We start from the raw sequence: 18,207 nt of genomic DNA on the forward strand, positions 1-18,207 counted from the left end.
GAGGATGTCCTCCGGATGTTGTCATAATTACTGTGTATGTCAATGGAAGGGGGTGAGAACCATGAGCCTCCTAGGTTTTGTATTGAAGTCAGTGTACCCAGAGGAGGATGGAAGCTAGCTGTCCTCCGGCTACACCATGGTGCTACCCTACAGAGTGCTGTTGAGGCTACTGTAGACCTTTTAATAAATTATTTGGTGACGTGAATATATTTAGTGTTGTTTTATCTAAAAATGAGAACTTTTTAAATGTTCCTCTGAGGAGCCTCCACTGATCGGAATGATTGGAAACTCTGTCCCGTAAAACTCCAGACAGACATCTAAAACTGTTCATAATGATCTTCTAAGTGTTATATACGTGTGGGAAACTTGGGTAGCATCATAGCCAGATATATATTTTTGAGTTTTCGATTATCCCAAATGCAAAATATTACAGCCAGCCATGCATAGAGGACACTTATTGTGGTGAACTAGGAATGATTGTTGAACATAGCTGTACATTGAACATAGCAGTACATTGAACATAGCAGTACATGGAACATAGCAGTACATTGAACATAGCAGTACATTGAACATGGCAGTACATTGAACATAGTATGTAACCTATTCATGGAACATTTGTTTTTCAATACTGATGTCAGACGATATGTACATCATACGATTGTCTGTCCAATGGATCAGGTGGATATTTCTCTTGACAAAGTTTACTTTCTCAAATAGACAAAATCATATCCATCCATTTCCACATAAATTATTCATTTTCTGCTGTCATAGTACCTTCTCCACACACACACACACATGGGGTCAGTTTTTAGCCTGTCATCATTTACAAACACAGATTGATTATTGTAGATTAAGATTTGATTGGAGCCAGTCTCAGGTGTGTAGCTCTGAGCTGTTTCTCTAGAACCACACCAAACCCAAACACTGATCTTTCACTGTAATTCTGCCATATGAAAGAAATTATACTCGGAATACGTGAAGAAAAAAATTATAATATATGAGGTCATTAATTATTACGCATCTAAGTGTGTGTGCGTGCGTGAGAGCGAGCATGTTGGGGAGGGAGGGGGGTTGGCATCAGGTGGATGTGTATGGAGAGTAGGGTATCATGACTGGCACACAAGATGGTGAGGGGCTAGAGACTATAAAAGCTGGACCAGTAGCAAACAGATCACAAGAAGCACCAAATGGTAGCGAGAGAGTCACTTCATGATATCCTACTGAAGTCTACATTGACAGAGAACGTTGACTGATAGAGCAGTAACAGCATCTAAAGAAACTCTTCACACTCGCACCAGGACCGCACAGTAGGGCAACTTCAGTTAATCTCTACAAGGAAACCAGCTCTACTTCTTTAACTGAAAATGCCTCTAAAGCTTACTACTGTGATCCTTGTGTGTGTTGGTAGTTTGTTCTTGTGTGCGAGCGCTCAAAGCCTATCGAGAGACTACGGGGTGAAACTGTGCGGAAGAGAGTTTATAAGAGCCGTTATCTTCACGTGCGGCGGGTCGCGTTGGAAACGGTCCTTAGATGAAGACTTGGGTACGTAGGCTGAAACATAATTTACGGTCTTATAAATGCAAACACTCGTCAGTCATGTTGAACTGGTCAAATTGATTTTTATTCACAGCTGCTGTAAGAGTTAAGTTATAATATTGTTACTTTCATGCTAACGTTTTTGAAAGCTGCATTTTTTTGTTTTACTTTAACATGAGCTACATTGATAATTTCCATTGTGTAAAAGTTAAAACAGTAGCTATATTCTCAAATCAAAGTTTATTTTTTTACGTTTCGAAGATGGTCGCATTTTTGGAAATAGTATTTTGCCTGAGAGAACGCCTGAGAAACCTCTCTGCTTGATAATGCCACTTCAGCACCACAGACAGCTCCTTGATTAGAAAACGAGACAACAGGGAGCTCTGCTTTTTACTGAGAAGTAGCCTAATTGAAATGCAATCATAGGCTAATTTGTAATTTCCTATTCAAAAGGTGGTTCAGAGCGCTTTTTTTATTTAGCCAGGTGGGTCTGCAAGGCACTCCGCATGGTTTCTGAGAGAGATCGCTATCCATGCAGAAACAGTCTAGGACCTCTGATTTTCACTTAAATTAATTGTTGGGGTGTCTTGACACAGGGTGGGAAAAGTTAAAAAATAACCCAACTCATTTTGTATTTTGGAGGGATTTTCAGTCATTTTATGTATTCACTTTACAGTCTATACAGTGGAGATAAAACAAAAAAAAATGTGTCTCCCCACTGACTGTCCCACTCCCTCCCCCTGTTCTGTTCGGACTCCTTCCAGATCCCTTCCAGCCCGGTTCCTACAGTGATGTCACAGAGGGCGAGAACAACAGAATTAACTGGCCTCACGGACATGGTCTGGATCAAGCAGCAGCAGCAGCAGACCACCCTCTCCAGCTCTCCTCCTCCACCTCCCTGGCAGACCTCCTCTCACTCTTGGGCGGAGTGGGGGACCATAGGGGATCAATGGTTGATGTCGACCCCAGCGAGGGGCTTCAGAACCAGGCTTCAGTGCTGGGAGGAGTGGCCAGGAACCCAAGCATCAACTGGCCACGCCGCGAAAGACAAAAGAGGAACTTTTCCCTGGGCTTAGCTGGCATGTGCTGCAACCAGGGCTGCACTAAGAATGACATTGGGCGTCTGTGCTGAGTGAGACTGGGGCAGGACAGAGGAGGTGGACACAGGCTGAGGGAGCTTGCCCTTTACAGAACGGAGAACGTTGCTCAAATTCTCCTTTCTATACAGGGCGAGGAGAGCTCCACCTTCTCTCTGTGTTGTTGGACTGGGTGTGAGGGAGACAGCAGTTTTACGTTTTCATTTCAGTGTTCCAAGAGAATCACGATCATAAGGTTTGGGTTGTTGATGGGGGAAATTTCAACACAGGCTAGCAAATGGCTTTGTACACTTTTCTGTATAATGTGAAAGGAAAATATTTTGCATTTAATTTTCATTATTTCTCAAATTTTGTCTCATCATTAAATGAATTACTTCGTTACTGAAGCAAGAGCATCATTGTACTTCCCTGAGGAATACAATTGTTTGAATGACATGAAAAATGTTTCCCCCCTAACAACCCACCACAAATACCCCATTAAAACACTGAGAAAATATGTTGTGTATGTAAATGTTAAACTAATCAAATATCAATATAAAGTATCTTTTGGAAATCGAATCTTGTCCAAGTCAAAATGTCTCATCCACTCAATGGAAAATCTACAAATGTGCTAGCTATATAATGATATTGCATGGAAAGAACATATTGGTATTTATTATTCTAATAAAAAATAACAAAAATAATGTGTGCATTCTACCAGAGGTAAAACCACATTATTGGCCATTAATCGCCTCACCTTCCTCAGACCAAGCTAACTGTAACTGACGACATGGAAACAGTGCAGGCAATAAGGAAATTCCCTTGTTATGGATTATCAGCATTTTTTTAGCTCCTTTCTCCCTCCACTACACTCCTGGTTCACCATGGAAACGATAACACAGTTAGCTAGTGGGCCGGACTCTGACATGCAGCCAGCTGTATTTAGTCAGCCGTGAGGGCAGGCGGATCCATCAGTCACAATCATGGTTATTTCAATGACTACCACGCTTCTACGGAACATTGGTTACACTTACTACTACCACCACCAGGGGCACAACTTTCACTGGAATGCGATACAAAACGAGGCAAAGGTGTGCTTTAGGACCACGCGGACCCCTCCGAGCGGTGTGGTAGGCTGTTTATAGTGTTTATCCAACTGAAAAAATAAAAATGATGTCCCCTTCCACTTCTAAAACCAAAGTTGCGCCCCTGACCACCACCACTACTAAGGCGTACCTGTGACAGATCTCAAAGCTGGTTTACTCATGACGATTCAACCCCATTTAGCCTCAAAGCGATCATGAAAGACCATTGCCTATATTTTACCTGTAATTGACAACAGACCAGTCAAGGCATTGAGGAGACAAGTCTCTCTCAGGAGGAGCTGCGAGCATCTTCACCATGTCTCTCACAGGAGGAGCTGCGACCATCTTCACCATGTCGCGCTCATGTGGAGCTCCGAGCATCTTTACCATGTGTAAAGGATCTTTGAGAGCTGACTAGTGTGGATGGAGACGTTAACAGAGACGAGCCACTGTTCAAGCTAATGTTTGATGTGAGGCAAGACAGGATGACTACAACCAAATAACATGGCAGTTCAACTTTTATAGTGGCTCTCTTATAAACAAATAAAACAAGGTCACCCAAACCAACAAAAGCCATTTCTGACCAGTTCTGCAACAACATCCCCTTTAATATTATATATACAATATTGTGTGACTGCTTTGATATAAAATAGCAGATATTTTACAATCAATTTAGCCTAAGCATTATTATTAATATTCAACAACAGCACATTTACGTTCAACACGCAAACACAGGTAAATACTGGCTTGCATAAATACGAAGAAAAAATATATATTTTTAAATTCACTTTCCACTTCTTCATGATCATGTGTTATAATTTTTTTATGAAAAAAAAACAAATCTTCACACAAAACACTAACCTTGACATGACGGCATCATGTATGACTGTCAGCACGGCTGCCATAAGAACAACAACATTAAATAAAAGGAAGACAGAAACAAACAAGCAGACAGATTAAACCAGGGTTCCCCAACAGGCGGCCCGTGGGCAGAATTTGGCCCACGGGTGGTTTTATTTGGCCCCCCAAGTTTTGAGCAAAATTGTATTTGTATTTTTTGGGGGTGGGGAATTTTTATTGTTGGCCATGAAAGACTGTACAAAAACACCAGAAAATCAGCTCCAAGTGATTTTTATGTAAGAAATCTGTTCCCAACTATTCCCACGCATAATAGAGAGACACGACGGGATCGTATACAAATGTAAGCAAGGTTTGAAATTATTATGTTTTAGTCAAACATATCTGTTTGGGCGTCTTGCGGTCAATTTGCAGTTTACAAATGATTTGTAATTATGTTTCAGCACCCCGACTATCCGCTCAAGAAAAAGGAATCGGCCCGTGGCTGTGTCTAGTTGATGATCCCTGGATTAAACTCCATTATTACAATAGAGTAGTGGGTCAAACAAAGCCTGTCACCCCACATTGCTTTACAGCTACAGACCATAGAGTCACGCTGACAGAATTAAAGAGAGCATTATATTGCATCTTTTTGGTCTTGTTCTTCACGGTGACAGTATGGACAAGTCACAGGACAACAAGTCTATTTTTTGACGGGGGGTACTTTATGTTGTGTCACACCAGATAGGTGCAGTGAAATGTGCTGTTTTAAAAAGGGTCAACCACAGTAGTACAGTGCCCCTGGAGCAAATTAGGGTTAAGTACCTTGCTCAAGGGCACATCGACAGATTTTTCACCTTGTCGGCTCGGATATTCGAACCAGAGACCTTTCACTCTAACCACTAGGCTACTTGCCGCCCTACTTGCATACGCGCTTAAATGTCCTTGAAGTGAAATTCCACCTCGTCTCTGCACTTCTCTTCTGTTGATGCTTTCATATACACCCTTTAGTCAGTCTCATTCCAGATATTGCTATGTAGCAGGCTCTTTGACAACACTATAATGAAGACTACACTCCTGAGTGGCGCAGTGGTCTAAGGCACTGCATCGCAGTGCTAACTGTGCCACTAGAGATCCTGGTTCGAATCCAGGCTCTGTCGCAGCCGGCCGCGACCGGGAGACTCATGGGCGGCGCACAATTGGCCCAGCGTCGTCCAGGGTAGGGGAGGGAATGGCCGGCAGGGATGTAGCTCAGTTGATAGAGCATGGCGTTTGCAACGCCAGGGTTGTGGGTTCGATTCCCACGGGGGGCCAGTATAAAAAAATAATAATTGTATTCACTAACTGTAAGTCGCTCTGGATAAGAGCGTCTGCTAAATGACTAAAATGTAAATGTAAGACATTATTTTACAACTGGCTGTGCACAGCACACTAGACTCTTCAAGTTATAGAATTTTCTAAAAGGGGAAGAACATAAGTCAACAATTCCTTCTGCATGTTACTTTGCAATAGCCCAAGCTTTCATCCTTTGTGAAACATCTCCCTTCATAGTTTTTTTCATCACCATTTTGTCCACATCTTTGTGTCTCTAAAAGCAGTATTACTTTATTAGTCCTTCCCTTGGGTGAAAAAGATAAATCCACTTCAGTTAAGGAGGGAGGCAGTTGAACACTTTTTACTAACTGTACAGTACATCTTCTGTATTGCTTTCCCTCACGTGCATTCTGTGCTGCCGTTAACACATCATCAACAGCTGGGTGTTCTGTGCTGCCGTTAACACATCATCAACAGCTGGGTGTTCTGTGCTGCCGTTAACACATCATCATCAACAGCTGGTTGTTCTGTGCTGCCGTTAACACATCATCATCAACAGCTGGGTGTTCTGTGCTGCCGTTAACACATCATCATCAACAGCTGGGTGTTCTGTGCTGCCGTTAACACATCATCATCAACAGCTGGGTGTTCTGTGCTGCCGTTAACACATCATCATCAACAGCTGGGTGTTCTGTGCTGCCGTTAACACATCATCAACAGCTCGTTGTTCTGTGCTGCCGTTAACACATCATCATCAACAGCTGGGTGTTCTGTGCTGCCGTTAACACATCATCAACAGCTGGGTGTTCTGTGCTGCCGTTAACACATCATCATCAACAGCTGGGTGTTCTGTGCTGCCGTTAACACATCATCATCAACAGCTGGGTGTTCTGTGCTGCCGTTAACACATCATCAACAGCTGGGTGTTCTGTGCTGCCGTTAACACATCATCATCAACAGCTGGGTGTTCTGTGCTGCCGTTAACACATCATCATCAACAGCTGGGTGTTCTGTGCTGCCGTTAACACATCATCATCAACAGCTGGTTGTTCTGTGCTGCCGTTAACACATCATCATCAACAGCTGGTTGTTCTGTGCTGCCGTTAACACATCATCATCAACAGCTGGTTGTTCTGTGCTGCCGTTAACACATCATCATCAACAGCTGGTTGTTCTGTGCTGCCGTTAACACATCATCATCAACAGCTGGTTGTTCTGTGCTGCAGTTAACACATCATCAACAGCTGGTTGTTCTGTGCTGCCGTTAACACATCATCATCAACAGCTGGGTGTTTGTTCTGTGCTGGAGTGAGTCTGAGACCAGAGCATGACAGAAGTAAAACAGTGAAAACATCTCAAAATTGAGAAAAGACGGCAACAAAGTAACAGCATGCGGTCATTTCAGAGATTCCTCGAATCCCTGAAAAGGTGGGTAGGTATGCACACAAAGTAGACCGTTCTTGAGACTTTCTCCCAGAATGCCTTTGGTAATACTCCCCGTTTGCTGCTCCTCTCTGCTCCAGAAGACCATTGGGTCTGGTGACTTCATTGTTGTCTTTAGAGTTGAGGCGTTGTCAGGGATGTACTCATTAGGGCACACCGTAGCAAAAGGCTTTGCAACGGAAAAGGAAAACAAGTGTTTCTTATTGGACAAGTTCAGGTAATCCCTTTCAGTCCGTTTGGTGCCTAATGAACACGACCCAGGTGATCGATGTGGGCTGGGGCAGGTTCCCTCCAGCAGAGACCTCCAGGAAGGGATCCTCAACCCTCCTTACTGTCCCGGAATATGTCCACACTCTGGGCTAACTTCTTGAAGGTGGGCCGCAGGGCTGGGTCAACGTTCCAGCACTCCATCATCATGTGGTTAATCTGAAGGGTACAGAGGGAGGCTCAAGGTTACATTGCAATCAGAGGTACACTAAAACAGACAGACAGACAGACAGACTCACCTCCTCCGGGCAGCCCTTGGGAGCAGGCAGTCTGTATCCTCTCTTCAGGAGATCTATGAGATGATACACTATCATCTGGCCCTGCTTGTCACTGCCCATCTTATCCATGAACACCTGGAAAGGAGGAGGAAGGGGAGGATGAGAAAGAGGGGGAGGAAGAGGATGAGGGGGAAGAGGGGAGGAGGAGGAAGAGGAGGAGAAGGAGGAAGAGGAGGAGAAGGAGGAAGAGGAGGGGGCAGGAGGAGGGAGAGGAGGGGGCAGGAGGAGGGAGAAGAGGGGGCAGGAGGAGGGAGAAGAGGGGGAGGAGGAGGGGGTAAGAACTGAGTTAATTACAGCATCAAATACAGTTTAAGGATGGCAAGTAAACTAGTCAAATTTGCAAAGGGAAATGCTTCAGTGTAATTTCCGATTAACTGGAAATTACACATACAGAGACCACATGGGACAAGAAAGAGTCTGGAATAGCCATAATTATGACTATAAAAAGTCTTATTCAAGCTCTTTCCACAGTAAGCAGCATCAAAGAGAGAAAGGTTGATGGAGACAGAGGAGGGATCAAAGCAACAGAGATGAAAAGTGATAGTGTGAGGTTGAAGAAGAGGAACAACAGTATAGACTGAGAGACGTACTGCTGGAGGACTGCAGTTCTTGTCACTGTGAGTGAACAGCTCATAGAGGACCACTCCAAAGCTCCACACATCAGAGCCCACTGAAAACTTGCTCTCTGTCAGAGACTCCGGGGCATACCTTCAACACAACAAAGGTCAAATAAGCTCACACATCAAATAAATCTAAATACATACACTACAGGTCAAAAGTTTTAGAACACCTACTCATTCAAGGGTTTTTCTTTATTTTTACTATTTTCTACATTGTAGAATAATAGTGAAGACATCAAAACGTTGAAATAACACATGGAATCATGTAGTAACCAAAAAACTGTTAAACAAATAAAAATATATTTCAAATAGCCACCCTTTGTCTTGATGACAGCTTTGCACACTCTTGGCATTCTCTCAACCAGCTTCATGAGGTAGTCACCTGGAATGCATTTCCAATTAACAGGTGTGCCTTCTTAAAAGTTCATTTGTGGAATGTCTTTCCTTCTTAATGCGTTTGAGCCAATCAGTTGTGTTGTGACAAGGTAGGGGGGGTATACAGAAGATAGCCCTATTTGGTAAAAGACCAAGTCATATTATGGCAAGAACAGCTCAAATAAGCAAAGAGAAATGACAGTCCATCATTACTTTAAGACATGAAGGTCAGTCAATATGGAACATTTCAAGAATTTTGAAAGTTTCTTCAAGTGCAGTCGCAAAAACCATCAAGCGCTATGATGAAACTGGCTCTCATGAGGACCGCCACAGGAATGGAAGACCCAGAGTTACCTCTGCTGCAGAGGATACGTTCATTCGAGTTACCAGCCTCAGAAATCGCTGTCCAAATAACAGACACATCTCAACATCAACTGTTCAGAGGAGAATGTGTGAATCAGTCCTTCATGGTAGAATTGCTGCAAAGAAATCACTACTAAAGGACACCAATAATAATAAGAGACTTGCTTGGGCCAAGAAACACGAGCAATGGACATTAGACCAGTGGAAATCTGTCCTTTGGTCTGGAGTCCAAATTGGAGATTTTTGGTTCCAACCGCCGTGTCTTAGTGAGACGCGTTGTGGGTGAACAGATGATCTCTGCATGTGTATTTCCCACCGTAAAGCATGGAGGAGGAGGAGGTGTTATGGTGTGGTGGTGCTTTGCTGGTAACACTGTCTGTGATTTATTTAGAATTCAAGGCACACTTAACCAGCATGGATACCACAGCATTCTGCAGCATTACGCCATCCCATCTGGTTTGCGCTTAGTGGGAATATTATTCGTTTTTCAACAGGACAATGACCCAACACACATCCAGGCTGTGTAATGGCTATTTTACCAAGGAGAGTGATTGAGTGCTGCGTCAGATGACCTGGCCTCCACAATCCCCTGACCTCAACCAAATTGAGATGGTTTGGGATGAGCCGGACAGCAGAGTGAAGGAAAAGCAGCCAACAAGTGCTCAGCATATGTGGGAACTCCTTCAAGACTGTTGGAAAAGCATTCCAGGTGAAGCTGGTTGAGAGAATGCCAAGAGTGTGCAAAGCTGTCATCAAGGCAAAGGGTGGCTATTTGAAGAATCTCAAATATAAAATATATTTTGATATGTTTAACACTTTTTTTGGTTACTACATGATCCCATATGTGTTATTTAATAGTTTTGATGTCTTCACTATTATTCTACAATGTAGAAAATAGTAAAAAATAAAGAAAAATCCTTGAATGAGCAAGGGTTCTAAAACTTGAAAGTTCTAAAACTTTTGACCGGTAGTGTAGATAGAGGATTGTGTCAGAAAAACCCAGATTATTTTAAAATCAGGAAGAAATATATCCCTGATTCATTCAAAAGGCTTTGAATTGTATTTGTATTTATTAGGGATCCCCATTAGTTCCTGCTAAGGCAGCAGCTACTCTTCCTGGGGTCCAAACACATTAAGGCACTTACATTACATATAAAACAGTACATCATATAACATTATTACACCACTACATATCTACAATACAACATGTATAATACCACCATACAACAATACTACAATGTACGTGTGTTTGTAGAGTGCGTGCGCTAACGTTTGTGTGCGTATGCGTGTCTGTACCTTTGTGTGTGTCTCTTCACAGTCCCCACTGGTTCATAAGGTGTATTTTTATATGTTTATACTGCTTGCATCAGAAAAAAAAAACCCTTGGGCAGAAAAGAAGAATTCCCCAGGGCAGCTGTCTAGGCCCCGTACTTTTTTCAATCTTTACTAAAGACGTGCCACTGGCTTTGAGTAAAGCCAGTGTGTCTATGTATGCGGATGACTCAACACTATACACGTCAGCTACTTCAGCGACTGAAATGACTGCAACACTTAACAAAGAGCTGCAGTTAGTTTCAGAATGGGTGGCAAGAAATAAATTAGTCCTAATAATTTCAAAAACTAAAAGCATTGTATTTAGGACAAATCATTCACTAAACCCTAAACCTCAACTAAATCTTGTAATGAATAATGTGGAAATTGAGCAATTTGAGGTGACTAAACTGCTTGGAGTAACCCTGGATTGTAAACTGTCATGGTCAAAACATATTGATACAACAGTAGCGAAGATGGGGAGAAGTCTGTCCATAATAAAGCGCTGTTCTACCTTCTTAACAGCACTATCAACAAGGCAGGTCCTACAGGCCCTAGTTTTGTCGCACCTGGACTACTCTTTAGTCGTGTGGTCAGGTGCCACAAAGAGGGACTTAGGAAAATTACAATTGGCTCAGAACAGGGCAGCACGGCTGGCCCTTAAAAGTACACGGGGAGCTAACAATGATATGCATGTCAATCTCTCATGGCTCAAAGTGGAAGAGAGATTGACTTCATCACTACTTGTTTTTGTAAGAAGTGTTGACAAGCTGAATGTACCGAGCTGTCTGTTTAAACTACTAGCACACAGCTCGGACACCCATGCATACCCCACAAGACATGCCACCAGAGGTCTCTTCACAATCCCCAAGTCCAGAACAGACTATGGGAGGCGCACAGTACTACATAGAGCCATTACACTACATGGAACTCTATTCCACATCAGGTAACTGATGCAAGCAGTAGAATCAGATTGAAAAAAATACACTTTATGGAACAGCGGGGACTGTGAAGAGACACACACAAAGGTACAGACACACGCACTCTACACACACGTACATTGTAGTATTGTTGTATGGTGGTATTATACATTTTGTATTGTAGATATGTAGTGGTGTAATAATGTTATATGATGTACTGTTTTATATGTAATGTAAGTGCCTTAATGTGTTTGGACTCCAGGAAGAGTAGCTGCTGCCTTGGCAGGAACTAATGGGGATCCCTAATAAATACAAATACACCCTCTGTGTTCTGTTAGACAGGTAACTATTTATCCACAATATAGCAGGGGGTGTAAAGCCATAACGCATACGTTTTTTCCAGCAGCAGACTATGATCGATAATGTCAAAAGCCGCACTGAAGTCTAACAAAACAGCCCCCACAATCTTTTCATCATCAATTTCTCTCAGTCAATCATCAGTCATTTGTGTAAGTGCTATGCTTGTTGAATGTCTTTCCCTATAAGCATGCTGAAAGTATGTTGTCAATTTGTTTACTGTATCTGGTCAAACTGGTCAATTTTTTCCAAAAGTTTACTAAGGATTGGTAACAGGCTGATTACTGACTCAAATAGCTGACCAAAGGGGGCTTTACTATTCTTAGGTAGCGGAATGACTTTAGCTTCCCTCCAGGCCTGAGTATATAGATATAAGAGATGTTGGAGGGAAACAAACGTATGATTCTCCCCCGCCTACTAAGAGAAGTTGCTGTATCTTTTCTCACCAGAAGATGGGGCTCTCTCCCGGCTCTCTGACAGTGTAGTACTCCTTGTCCTGAGGCAGGACCTTGGTGAGGCCAAAGTCTCCTATCTTCACCCTCAGCTCACTCTCTACCAGGATGTTACGGGTGGCCAGGTCTCTGTGGATGTAGCGCTTGGTCGCCAGGTAGTCCATACCCTACAGACGTGATCACACAGGTAGAGGGTAAGGCTGTTGTTTTACAATGGGAAACACTAAGGATGTTCCACAAACATGATCCACATACCTCAAATAGATATTTATATCTATATACATACCTCTCAAATAGATATTGATAATATAGATATTAACTGATGGTTCAATTCATTGTAAGAGAGATTTATTTCCACCTGTTTCTTTTGACCTCAGTAATGATGAGCAGCAGTGATGACATAACATCAATCAATCACCATCATCATTTGACTGATTGATGGTATAACATACCATCCTCCATCCAGCTGTTTTGACAGTATTACAGAAGTACAGGAGTAGTGTACCTTGCAGATCTGTGAGGCGTAGTGCAGAAGCTTCTTGTAGTCGAAGCAGCCCTTGTTCTTGATGAGGTAGTCCCTCAGACTGCCGTAAGGGAGGTACTCCATGATGAGACGCAGGTTCCTCCGGCCTGGGAATAGGGGAGGGAGAGGGTCAGACAGGCACCCAACAGAGAGAGAGGGGGTCAGACAGGAACCCAACAGAGAGAGAGAGGGGGGGGGGGGGGGGGGGGGGGTCAGACAGGCACCCAACAGAGAGAGAGAGAGAGAGAGAGAGAGGGGGTCAGACAGGAACCCAACAGAGAGAGAGAGAGAGAGAGAGAGGGTCAGACAGGAACCAAACAGAGAGAGAGGGAGAGGGGGGGGGGGGGGGGGGTCAGACAGGAACCCAACAGAGAGAGAGAGGGGGGGGGGGGGGGGGGGTCAGACAGGCACCCAACAGAGAGAGAGAGAGAGAGAGAGAGAGAGAGAGGGTCAGACAGGCACCCAACAGAGAGAGAGGGGGGCAGACAGGAACCCAACAGAGAGAGAGAGGGGGGGGGGGGGTCAGACAGAAACCCAACAGAGAGAGAGGGTCAGACAGGAACCCAACAGAGAGAGAAAGAGAGAGAGGGGGGGTCAGACAGGAACCCAACAGAGAGAGAGAGAGAGAGAGGGGGGGTCAGACAGGAACCCAACAGAGAGAGAGAGAGAGAGAGGGGGGGTCAGACAGGAACCCAACAGAGAGAGAGAGAGAGAGAGAGAGAGAGAGAGAGAGAGAGAGAGAGAGAGAGAGAGAGAGAGAAGAGAGAGAAAGAGAGAGAGGTTCAGACAGGAACACAACAGAGAGAGAGAAAGAGAGAGGGGGGGTCAGACAGGAACCCAACAGAGAGAGAGAGAGAGAGAGAGAGAGAGAGAGAGAGAGAGAGAGAGAGAGAGAGAGAGAAAGAGAGAGAAAGAGAGAGAGGGTCAGACAGGAAGCCAACAGAGAGAGAGGGTCAGACAGGAAGCCAACAGAGAGAGAGGAGATCAGGGTGTTATTCAGTAGGGATAACTGTTGTTAAATGGAGAGCTACTGCCTGAACTTGTCCAATAAGAACAGATTTTGGTTTTACCTTGCAAAATGTTTTGTTACAGTGTACCCTACTGCAAGGGGTTTTCAAGCCTCTCTTCACGGACACCCAGCCGCTCCTGATTGAACTGGTCAACTAGGGCTCCTGAGTGGCACTGCATCTCAGTGCTTGAGGTGTCACTACAGACCCCCTGGTTCGATTCCAGGCTGTATCACAACCGGCCGTGATTGGGAGTCCCATAGGGCGGCGCACAATTGACCCAGCGTCGTCCGGGTTTGGCCGGTGTAGGCCGTCATTGTAAATAAGAATTTGTTCTTAACTGACTTGCCAAGTTAAATAAAGGTAACATTTTTATTTTGTTATCAAGACCCTGATTAGGTAAATCAGTGAGCTAGTTCAGGGCTACAACAAAATTGTGAAATGTCTGGGGGTCCTAGAGGAAAGGTTTGAAAACCGCTGCACTACTCAACACCACCCTAGCCCATTTTTCACTAAATGGACAGGATGCACTGATCCCCCTGCCTTGGTGATTTAAGTTACTCTAGTCATGATGGTCAATCTCACCAGCACTGTAGCACACTCCCTTGTACTTGACGATGTTGTCATGTTGAAGGGACTTGAGGATCTCGATCTCCCGTTCAAAGTCTCGGAGGTGTTCTGCTGTGCTGTGCTGCAGCTTCTTGACTGCCACCACCTCCCCTGTGTTATCCTGCAGAGGGTCATACCTACACATCTCCACACTGCCAAAGTTACCCTGAAAAAGAGAGAGAGAGGGAGGGAGAGATAGAGAGAGAGAGAGAGGGGGAGAGCGGGAGAGATAGAGAGAGAGATAGAGAGAGGGAGGGAGGGAGAGATAGAGAGGGAGAGAGAGGGGGAGAGAGAGAGAGAGAGGGAGAGAGAGAGAGAGAGCGAGAGAGAGAGAGAGAGAGAGAGAGAGGGAGGGAGAGATAGAGAAAGAGAGCAAGGGAGAGATAGAGAGGGAGAGAGAGGGGGAGAGCGGGGGAGAGAGAGAGAGAGATAGAGAGAGAGTAAGTGAGCGAGAGAGACAGAGGGAGATGTAATGATGTAAAAGAGAGAAAAATAAGTGGGGGGGGGGGGGGGCAGTGAACGAAAGAAAGAGGTTGAGAAAAAAAGGAATCAATGACATATTGGGATGACAGTGTGATAGAGACTGAGTGGCGGTGTGTGTGTGTGTGTTGTCTAACCTTGCCCAGCTGCTTGAGGAAGATGAGATGTCTCTCTTCAAACTGAGCAGGGTCTTGGTTCTCAAAAGCCCCTGGGAACCCAAACCCTCTGGTCCTGTTGGGCACCATGTCACTCTCCACCAGCAACTCATAGTCTGGAGCAGGAGACAGGACAGAACACAATTAACACCTTCTGTAAACAAACCCCCCAAAAATATACGCTAATCTGGCAGACATTTTTACCCAAAAAGAGTCATAGAACTGTCAACATTGACAGTGACCCATAGCCTATGTTCTATATTATATATATATGACTAGAGTGACATGTTTGTCGGTCTGCAGAAAAGTAGAAAGAGGAGGAGGCAACCAACCAGGAGTAAAGAGGCTGTTGAGGTCTCTGATGACAGCTCTGAAGGAGGGTCTGTTGGACGGCTCATAGTCCATACAGCTGTTGATCAGGTTGGCCAGCTCTGTCCATTTAGGAGCAGGCAGCTGGTGGTGGTCTTCGTAGAACAGGCGTTTCTACAGAGGACAATAAGACTACATTAACTATGGCCTATAACAGAGGAACATAACTCTTTATTCTTTACTCTTCGTAATACTTTACTATAATACATTATAATGCAGTTAGGCTCCTGCCCTACGGACCGTATTAGAATTATAAAACAATATATAACTATTACCATCATGAATAAAACGGTTCATTGCACAACCACAACAACAGCACCTCCAGCAGTCCCTACCTTGGAGCAGTCCAGCGTGCTGAGCGGTTTGTCACCTCCACTACAGATCTCCCACAGAGTGGTGCCGAAGGCCCACTTATCTGAAGCCAGAGTCAGATGTCTGGGCTCCTCTATACACTCTGGGGGCACCCAGGGGATCCGCTCCACAAGGACTGGAGGGGCGGCGGAGGAGAGGAGAGTGGGATGTGTTGGACACAGACATTAAAAGATACTCCCTTCCTGAGCTACTGTTCTTGTTTGTTTGAGCGCTGTATGCTTTTAGCTGCCAATGTACACAGTGTACAAAACATTAAGAACACCTTCCTAATATTGAACACCCCTTTTGCCCTCAGAACAGCCTCAATTCGTCGGGGCATGGACTCTACAAGGTGTCGAAAGCGTTCCACAGGGATGCTGGCCCATGTTGACTCCAATGCTTCCCACAGTTGTGTCAAGTTGGCTGGATGTCCTTTGGGTGGTGGACTATTCTTGATACACACGGGAAACTGTTGAGCGTGAATAACCCAGCAGCGTTACAGTCCTTGACACAAACCGGTGCGCCTTGCACCTACTACCATACCCCATTCAAAGGCACTTACATATTTTGTCTTGCCCATTCAACATCTGAAGTGCAATTTTCTTAGTACAGTATCTCTTTGTAATAACTGATACAAGGGCTGGTGCTCACCATCTTTGGGCAGCACAGTGATGCTGATTCCAGGGTCACTCAGTTTGATGAAGGGGGGGTTCCCAGTCTTCCTGTCCTCCTCTCGGATCAACAGGACGTTCTTGGCGCACACGTTCCCATGGACCAGGTTCTTATCCTCCTGTTATAGAATTGAATATGACGGACAGATTTGTGGCAGATTGAACACAAAAGTAACACCACTACATGATATATAAGCCAGTTAGCAGACACAGTCGTATTTAATATGTTTTATTGGACAGAGAGGAGAGAGAAAGTGGGAAAGATAGGTTGGGAAAAGTGCATCACATAGGCTGCGTTTACACAGGAAGCCCATTCCGATCTGACCCACTGTCTATGGCTGCGTTTACACAGGCAGCCCAGTCCGATTTGACCCACTGTCTATGGCTGCGTTTACACAGGAAGCCCATTCCGATCTGACCCACTGACTATGGCTGCGTTTACACAGGCAGCCCATTCAGAACTTTTGCCCAATTATTGGCAAAAGAGCTGATCTGATTGGCCAAAAGATAAATTGGTGGGAAAAGATCAGAATTGGGCTGCCTGTGTAAACGCAGCCATATACAGTGGGGTCAGATTTGAAACCGGGCTGCCTGTGTAAACACAGCCATATACAGTAGGGTCAGATTTGAAACCGGGCTGCCTGTGTAAACACAGCCATATACAGTAGGGTCAGATTTGAAACCGGGCTGCCTGTGTAAACTCAGCCATAGACAATAGCTCAGATTTTAACCCATGAAAACACTGGTATTTGTGCTGTAGGCCGCAGCGCTGACCGCTAGACCAACGAGGTCACATAGCAGACGCTTCTAACCAAAGCCATTTACTGTTCAGGGAGTGCATACATTCTGTGAACCGTGTGGGGCCTTATGAATGGAGGTCCTTCCAGAGTATTATGATTAGGGTGTCTTACTAGGTAATTGGTTGATTGGTTAATTGATGGACTGATTTGATTCATTGATTGATTGGCCTTACCAGGTAATGCATAGCCCAGGCCAACTGCTTGGCAACCTCCAGCTTCCAGGTGATATTCACAGAGCTCTTGTTCTTCTTCTGGTATGTATCCAGGGACCCAAACTTCACATACTCCTGCACCATCATGTCTGAAAGGCAAAGGATTAGAACACAACAATCACAGCTGGACCACTGTAGCACATCACATCAAATAAAGGGACATAAAACTGCCATACGGTTTTGATTAGCAATTTCCCAACTTCTATGGTCAATAAGGACTGGAGGGTAAAAGCATCCAATGTCAATCCACATTAATATTCTTATTCATACTGTATCAAATCAATCTTAATTTATCCATTCGAGTGTTGGATCACACACACATCTTTAAAACCAGGCACGACCATGCATAGTGATATATAGAGCGAGGCCTGCTTCATATTTTGAGTCAGCACTTCATACAATAGCTGGCTGCTCCAGTCCTTACATAACATACGATTAACTTAGGGCCTCGGCCAGTTCAGTAATCACAGCAGTCACAGGTCACAGCTACCGTTAAAGAGTATTTTATTCCAGACAGACAGTGTGACCGACGCTGGCCCTGATGTTACCCAGAGAGCACAAGCCACGTGGCCAGGGTCGTGTTCATTAGGCTACAAACTGAAGAAAACTGGACTTGTCCAATAAGAAATGCTAATTTTCGTGTTCCATTGTATGCCCCAATGAACTGCTGTGTTTAATCCAGCCCCAGTCGGACTTAACTAGAAATAGGCCCCTATCCCATTACTAAAAACACCTCCACTGATCCTCAGATAGGACGCCGCTGACTGGGAGACAGAGGACAACCGTTTTGTAGAGA

The 18,207-nt window shown here is 44.5% G+C and overlaps 2 protein-coding genes across 3 annotated transcripts in view; one reads left to right on the top strand and one right to left on the bottom strand.

Moving 5' to 3' along the window:
* Positions 1-1,364: 1,364 nt before the first annotated feature.
* Positions 1,365-2,668, top strand: LOC311136096 (relaxin-3-like; the record flags this gene model as incomplete). The annotated part of the gene is made up of 2 exons (XM_084170179.1): positions 1,365-1,542; positions 2,301-2,668. 2 exons carry the CDS (start codon positions 1,365-1,367, stop codon positions 2,666-2,668), a joined length of 546 nt encoding a protein of 181 aa, XP_084026305.1.
* Positions 2,669-4,197: 1,529 nt separating this feature from the next.
* LOC311136200 (tyrosine-protein kinase JAK2-like) overlaps positions 4,198-18,207 on the bottom strand; it is a 60,005-nt gene continuing 45,995 nt past the window's right edge. For both annotated transcript variants that reach the window (XM_084170300.1, XM_084170301.1), the window contains exons 14-24: positions 17,373-17,500; positions 16,380-16,518; positions 15,713-15,864; positions 15,341-15,491; positions 14,991-15,124; positions 14,350-14,539; positions 12,740-12,864; positions 12,229-12,401; positions 8,427-8,544; positions 7,798-7,911; positions 4,198-7,717 (exon numbers count right to left, since the gene is read on the bottom strand). In XM_084170300.1, the coding sequence (XP_084026426.1) occupies positions 7,610-7,717; positions 7,798-7,911; positions 8,427-8,544; positions 12,229-12,401; positions 12,740-12,864; positions 14,350-14,539; positions 14,991-15,124; positions 15,341-15,491; positions 15,713-15,864; positions 16,380-16,518; positions 17,373-17,500 (1,532 nt within the window). In that variant the 3' untranslated portion in view covers positions 4,198-7,609. The remainder of the gene's footprint in view (positions 7,718-7,797; positions 7,912-8,426; positions 8,545-12,228; positions 12,402-12,739; positions 12,865-14,349; positions 14,540-14,990; positions 15,125-15,340; positions 15,492-15,712; positions 15,865-16,379; positions 16,519-17,372; positions 17,501-18,207) is intronic.

Source organism: Coregonus lavaretus (genome assembly GCF_964263955.1).
Source record: "Coregonus lavaretus genome assembly, chromosome: 10".
Taxonomy (NCBI): Eukaryota; Metazoa; Chordata; class Actinopteri; order Salmoniformes; family Salmonidae; genus Coregonus; species Coregonus lavaretus.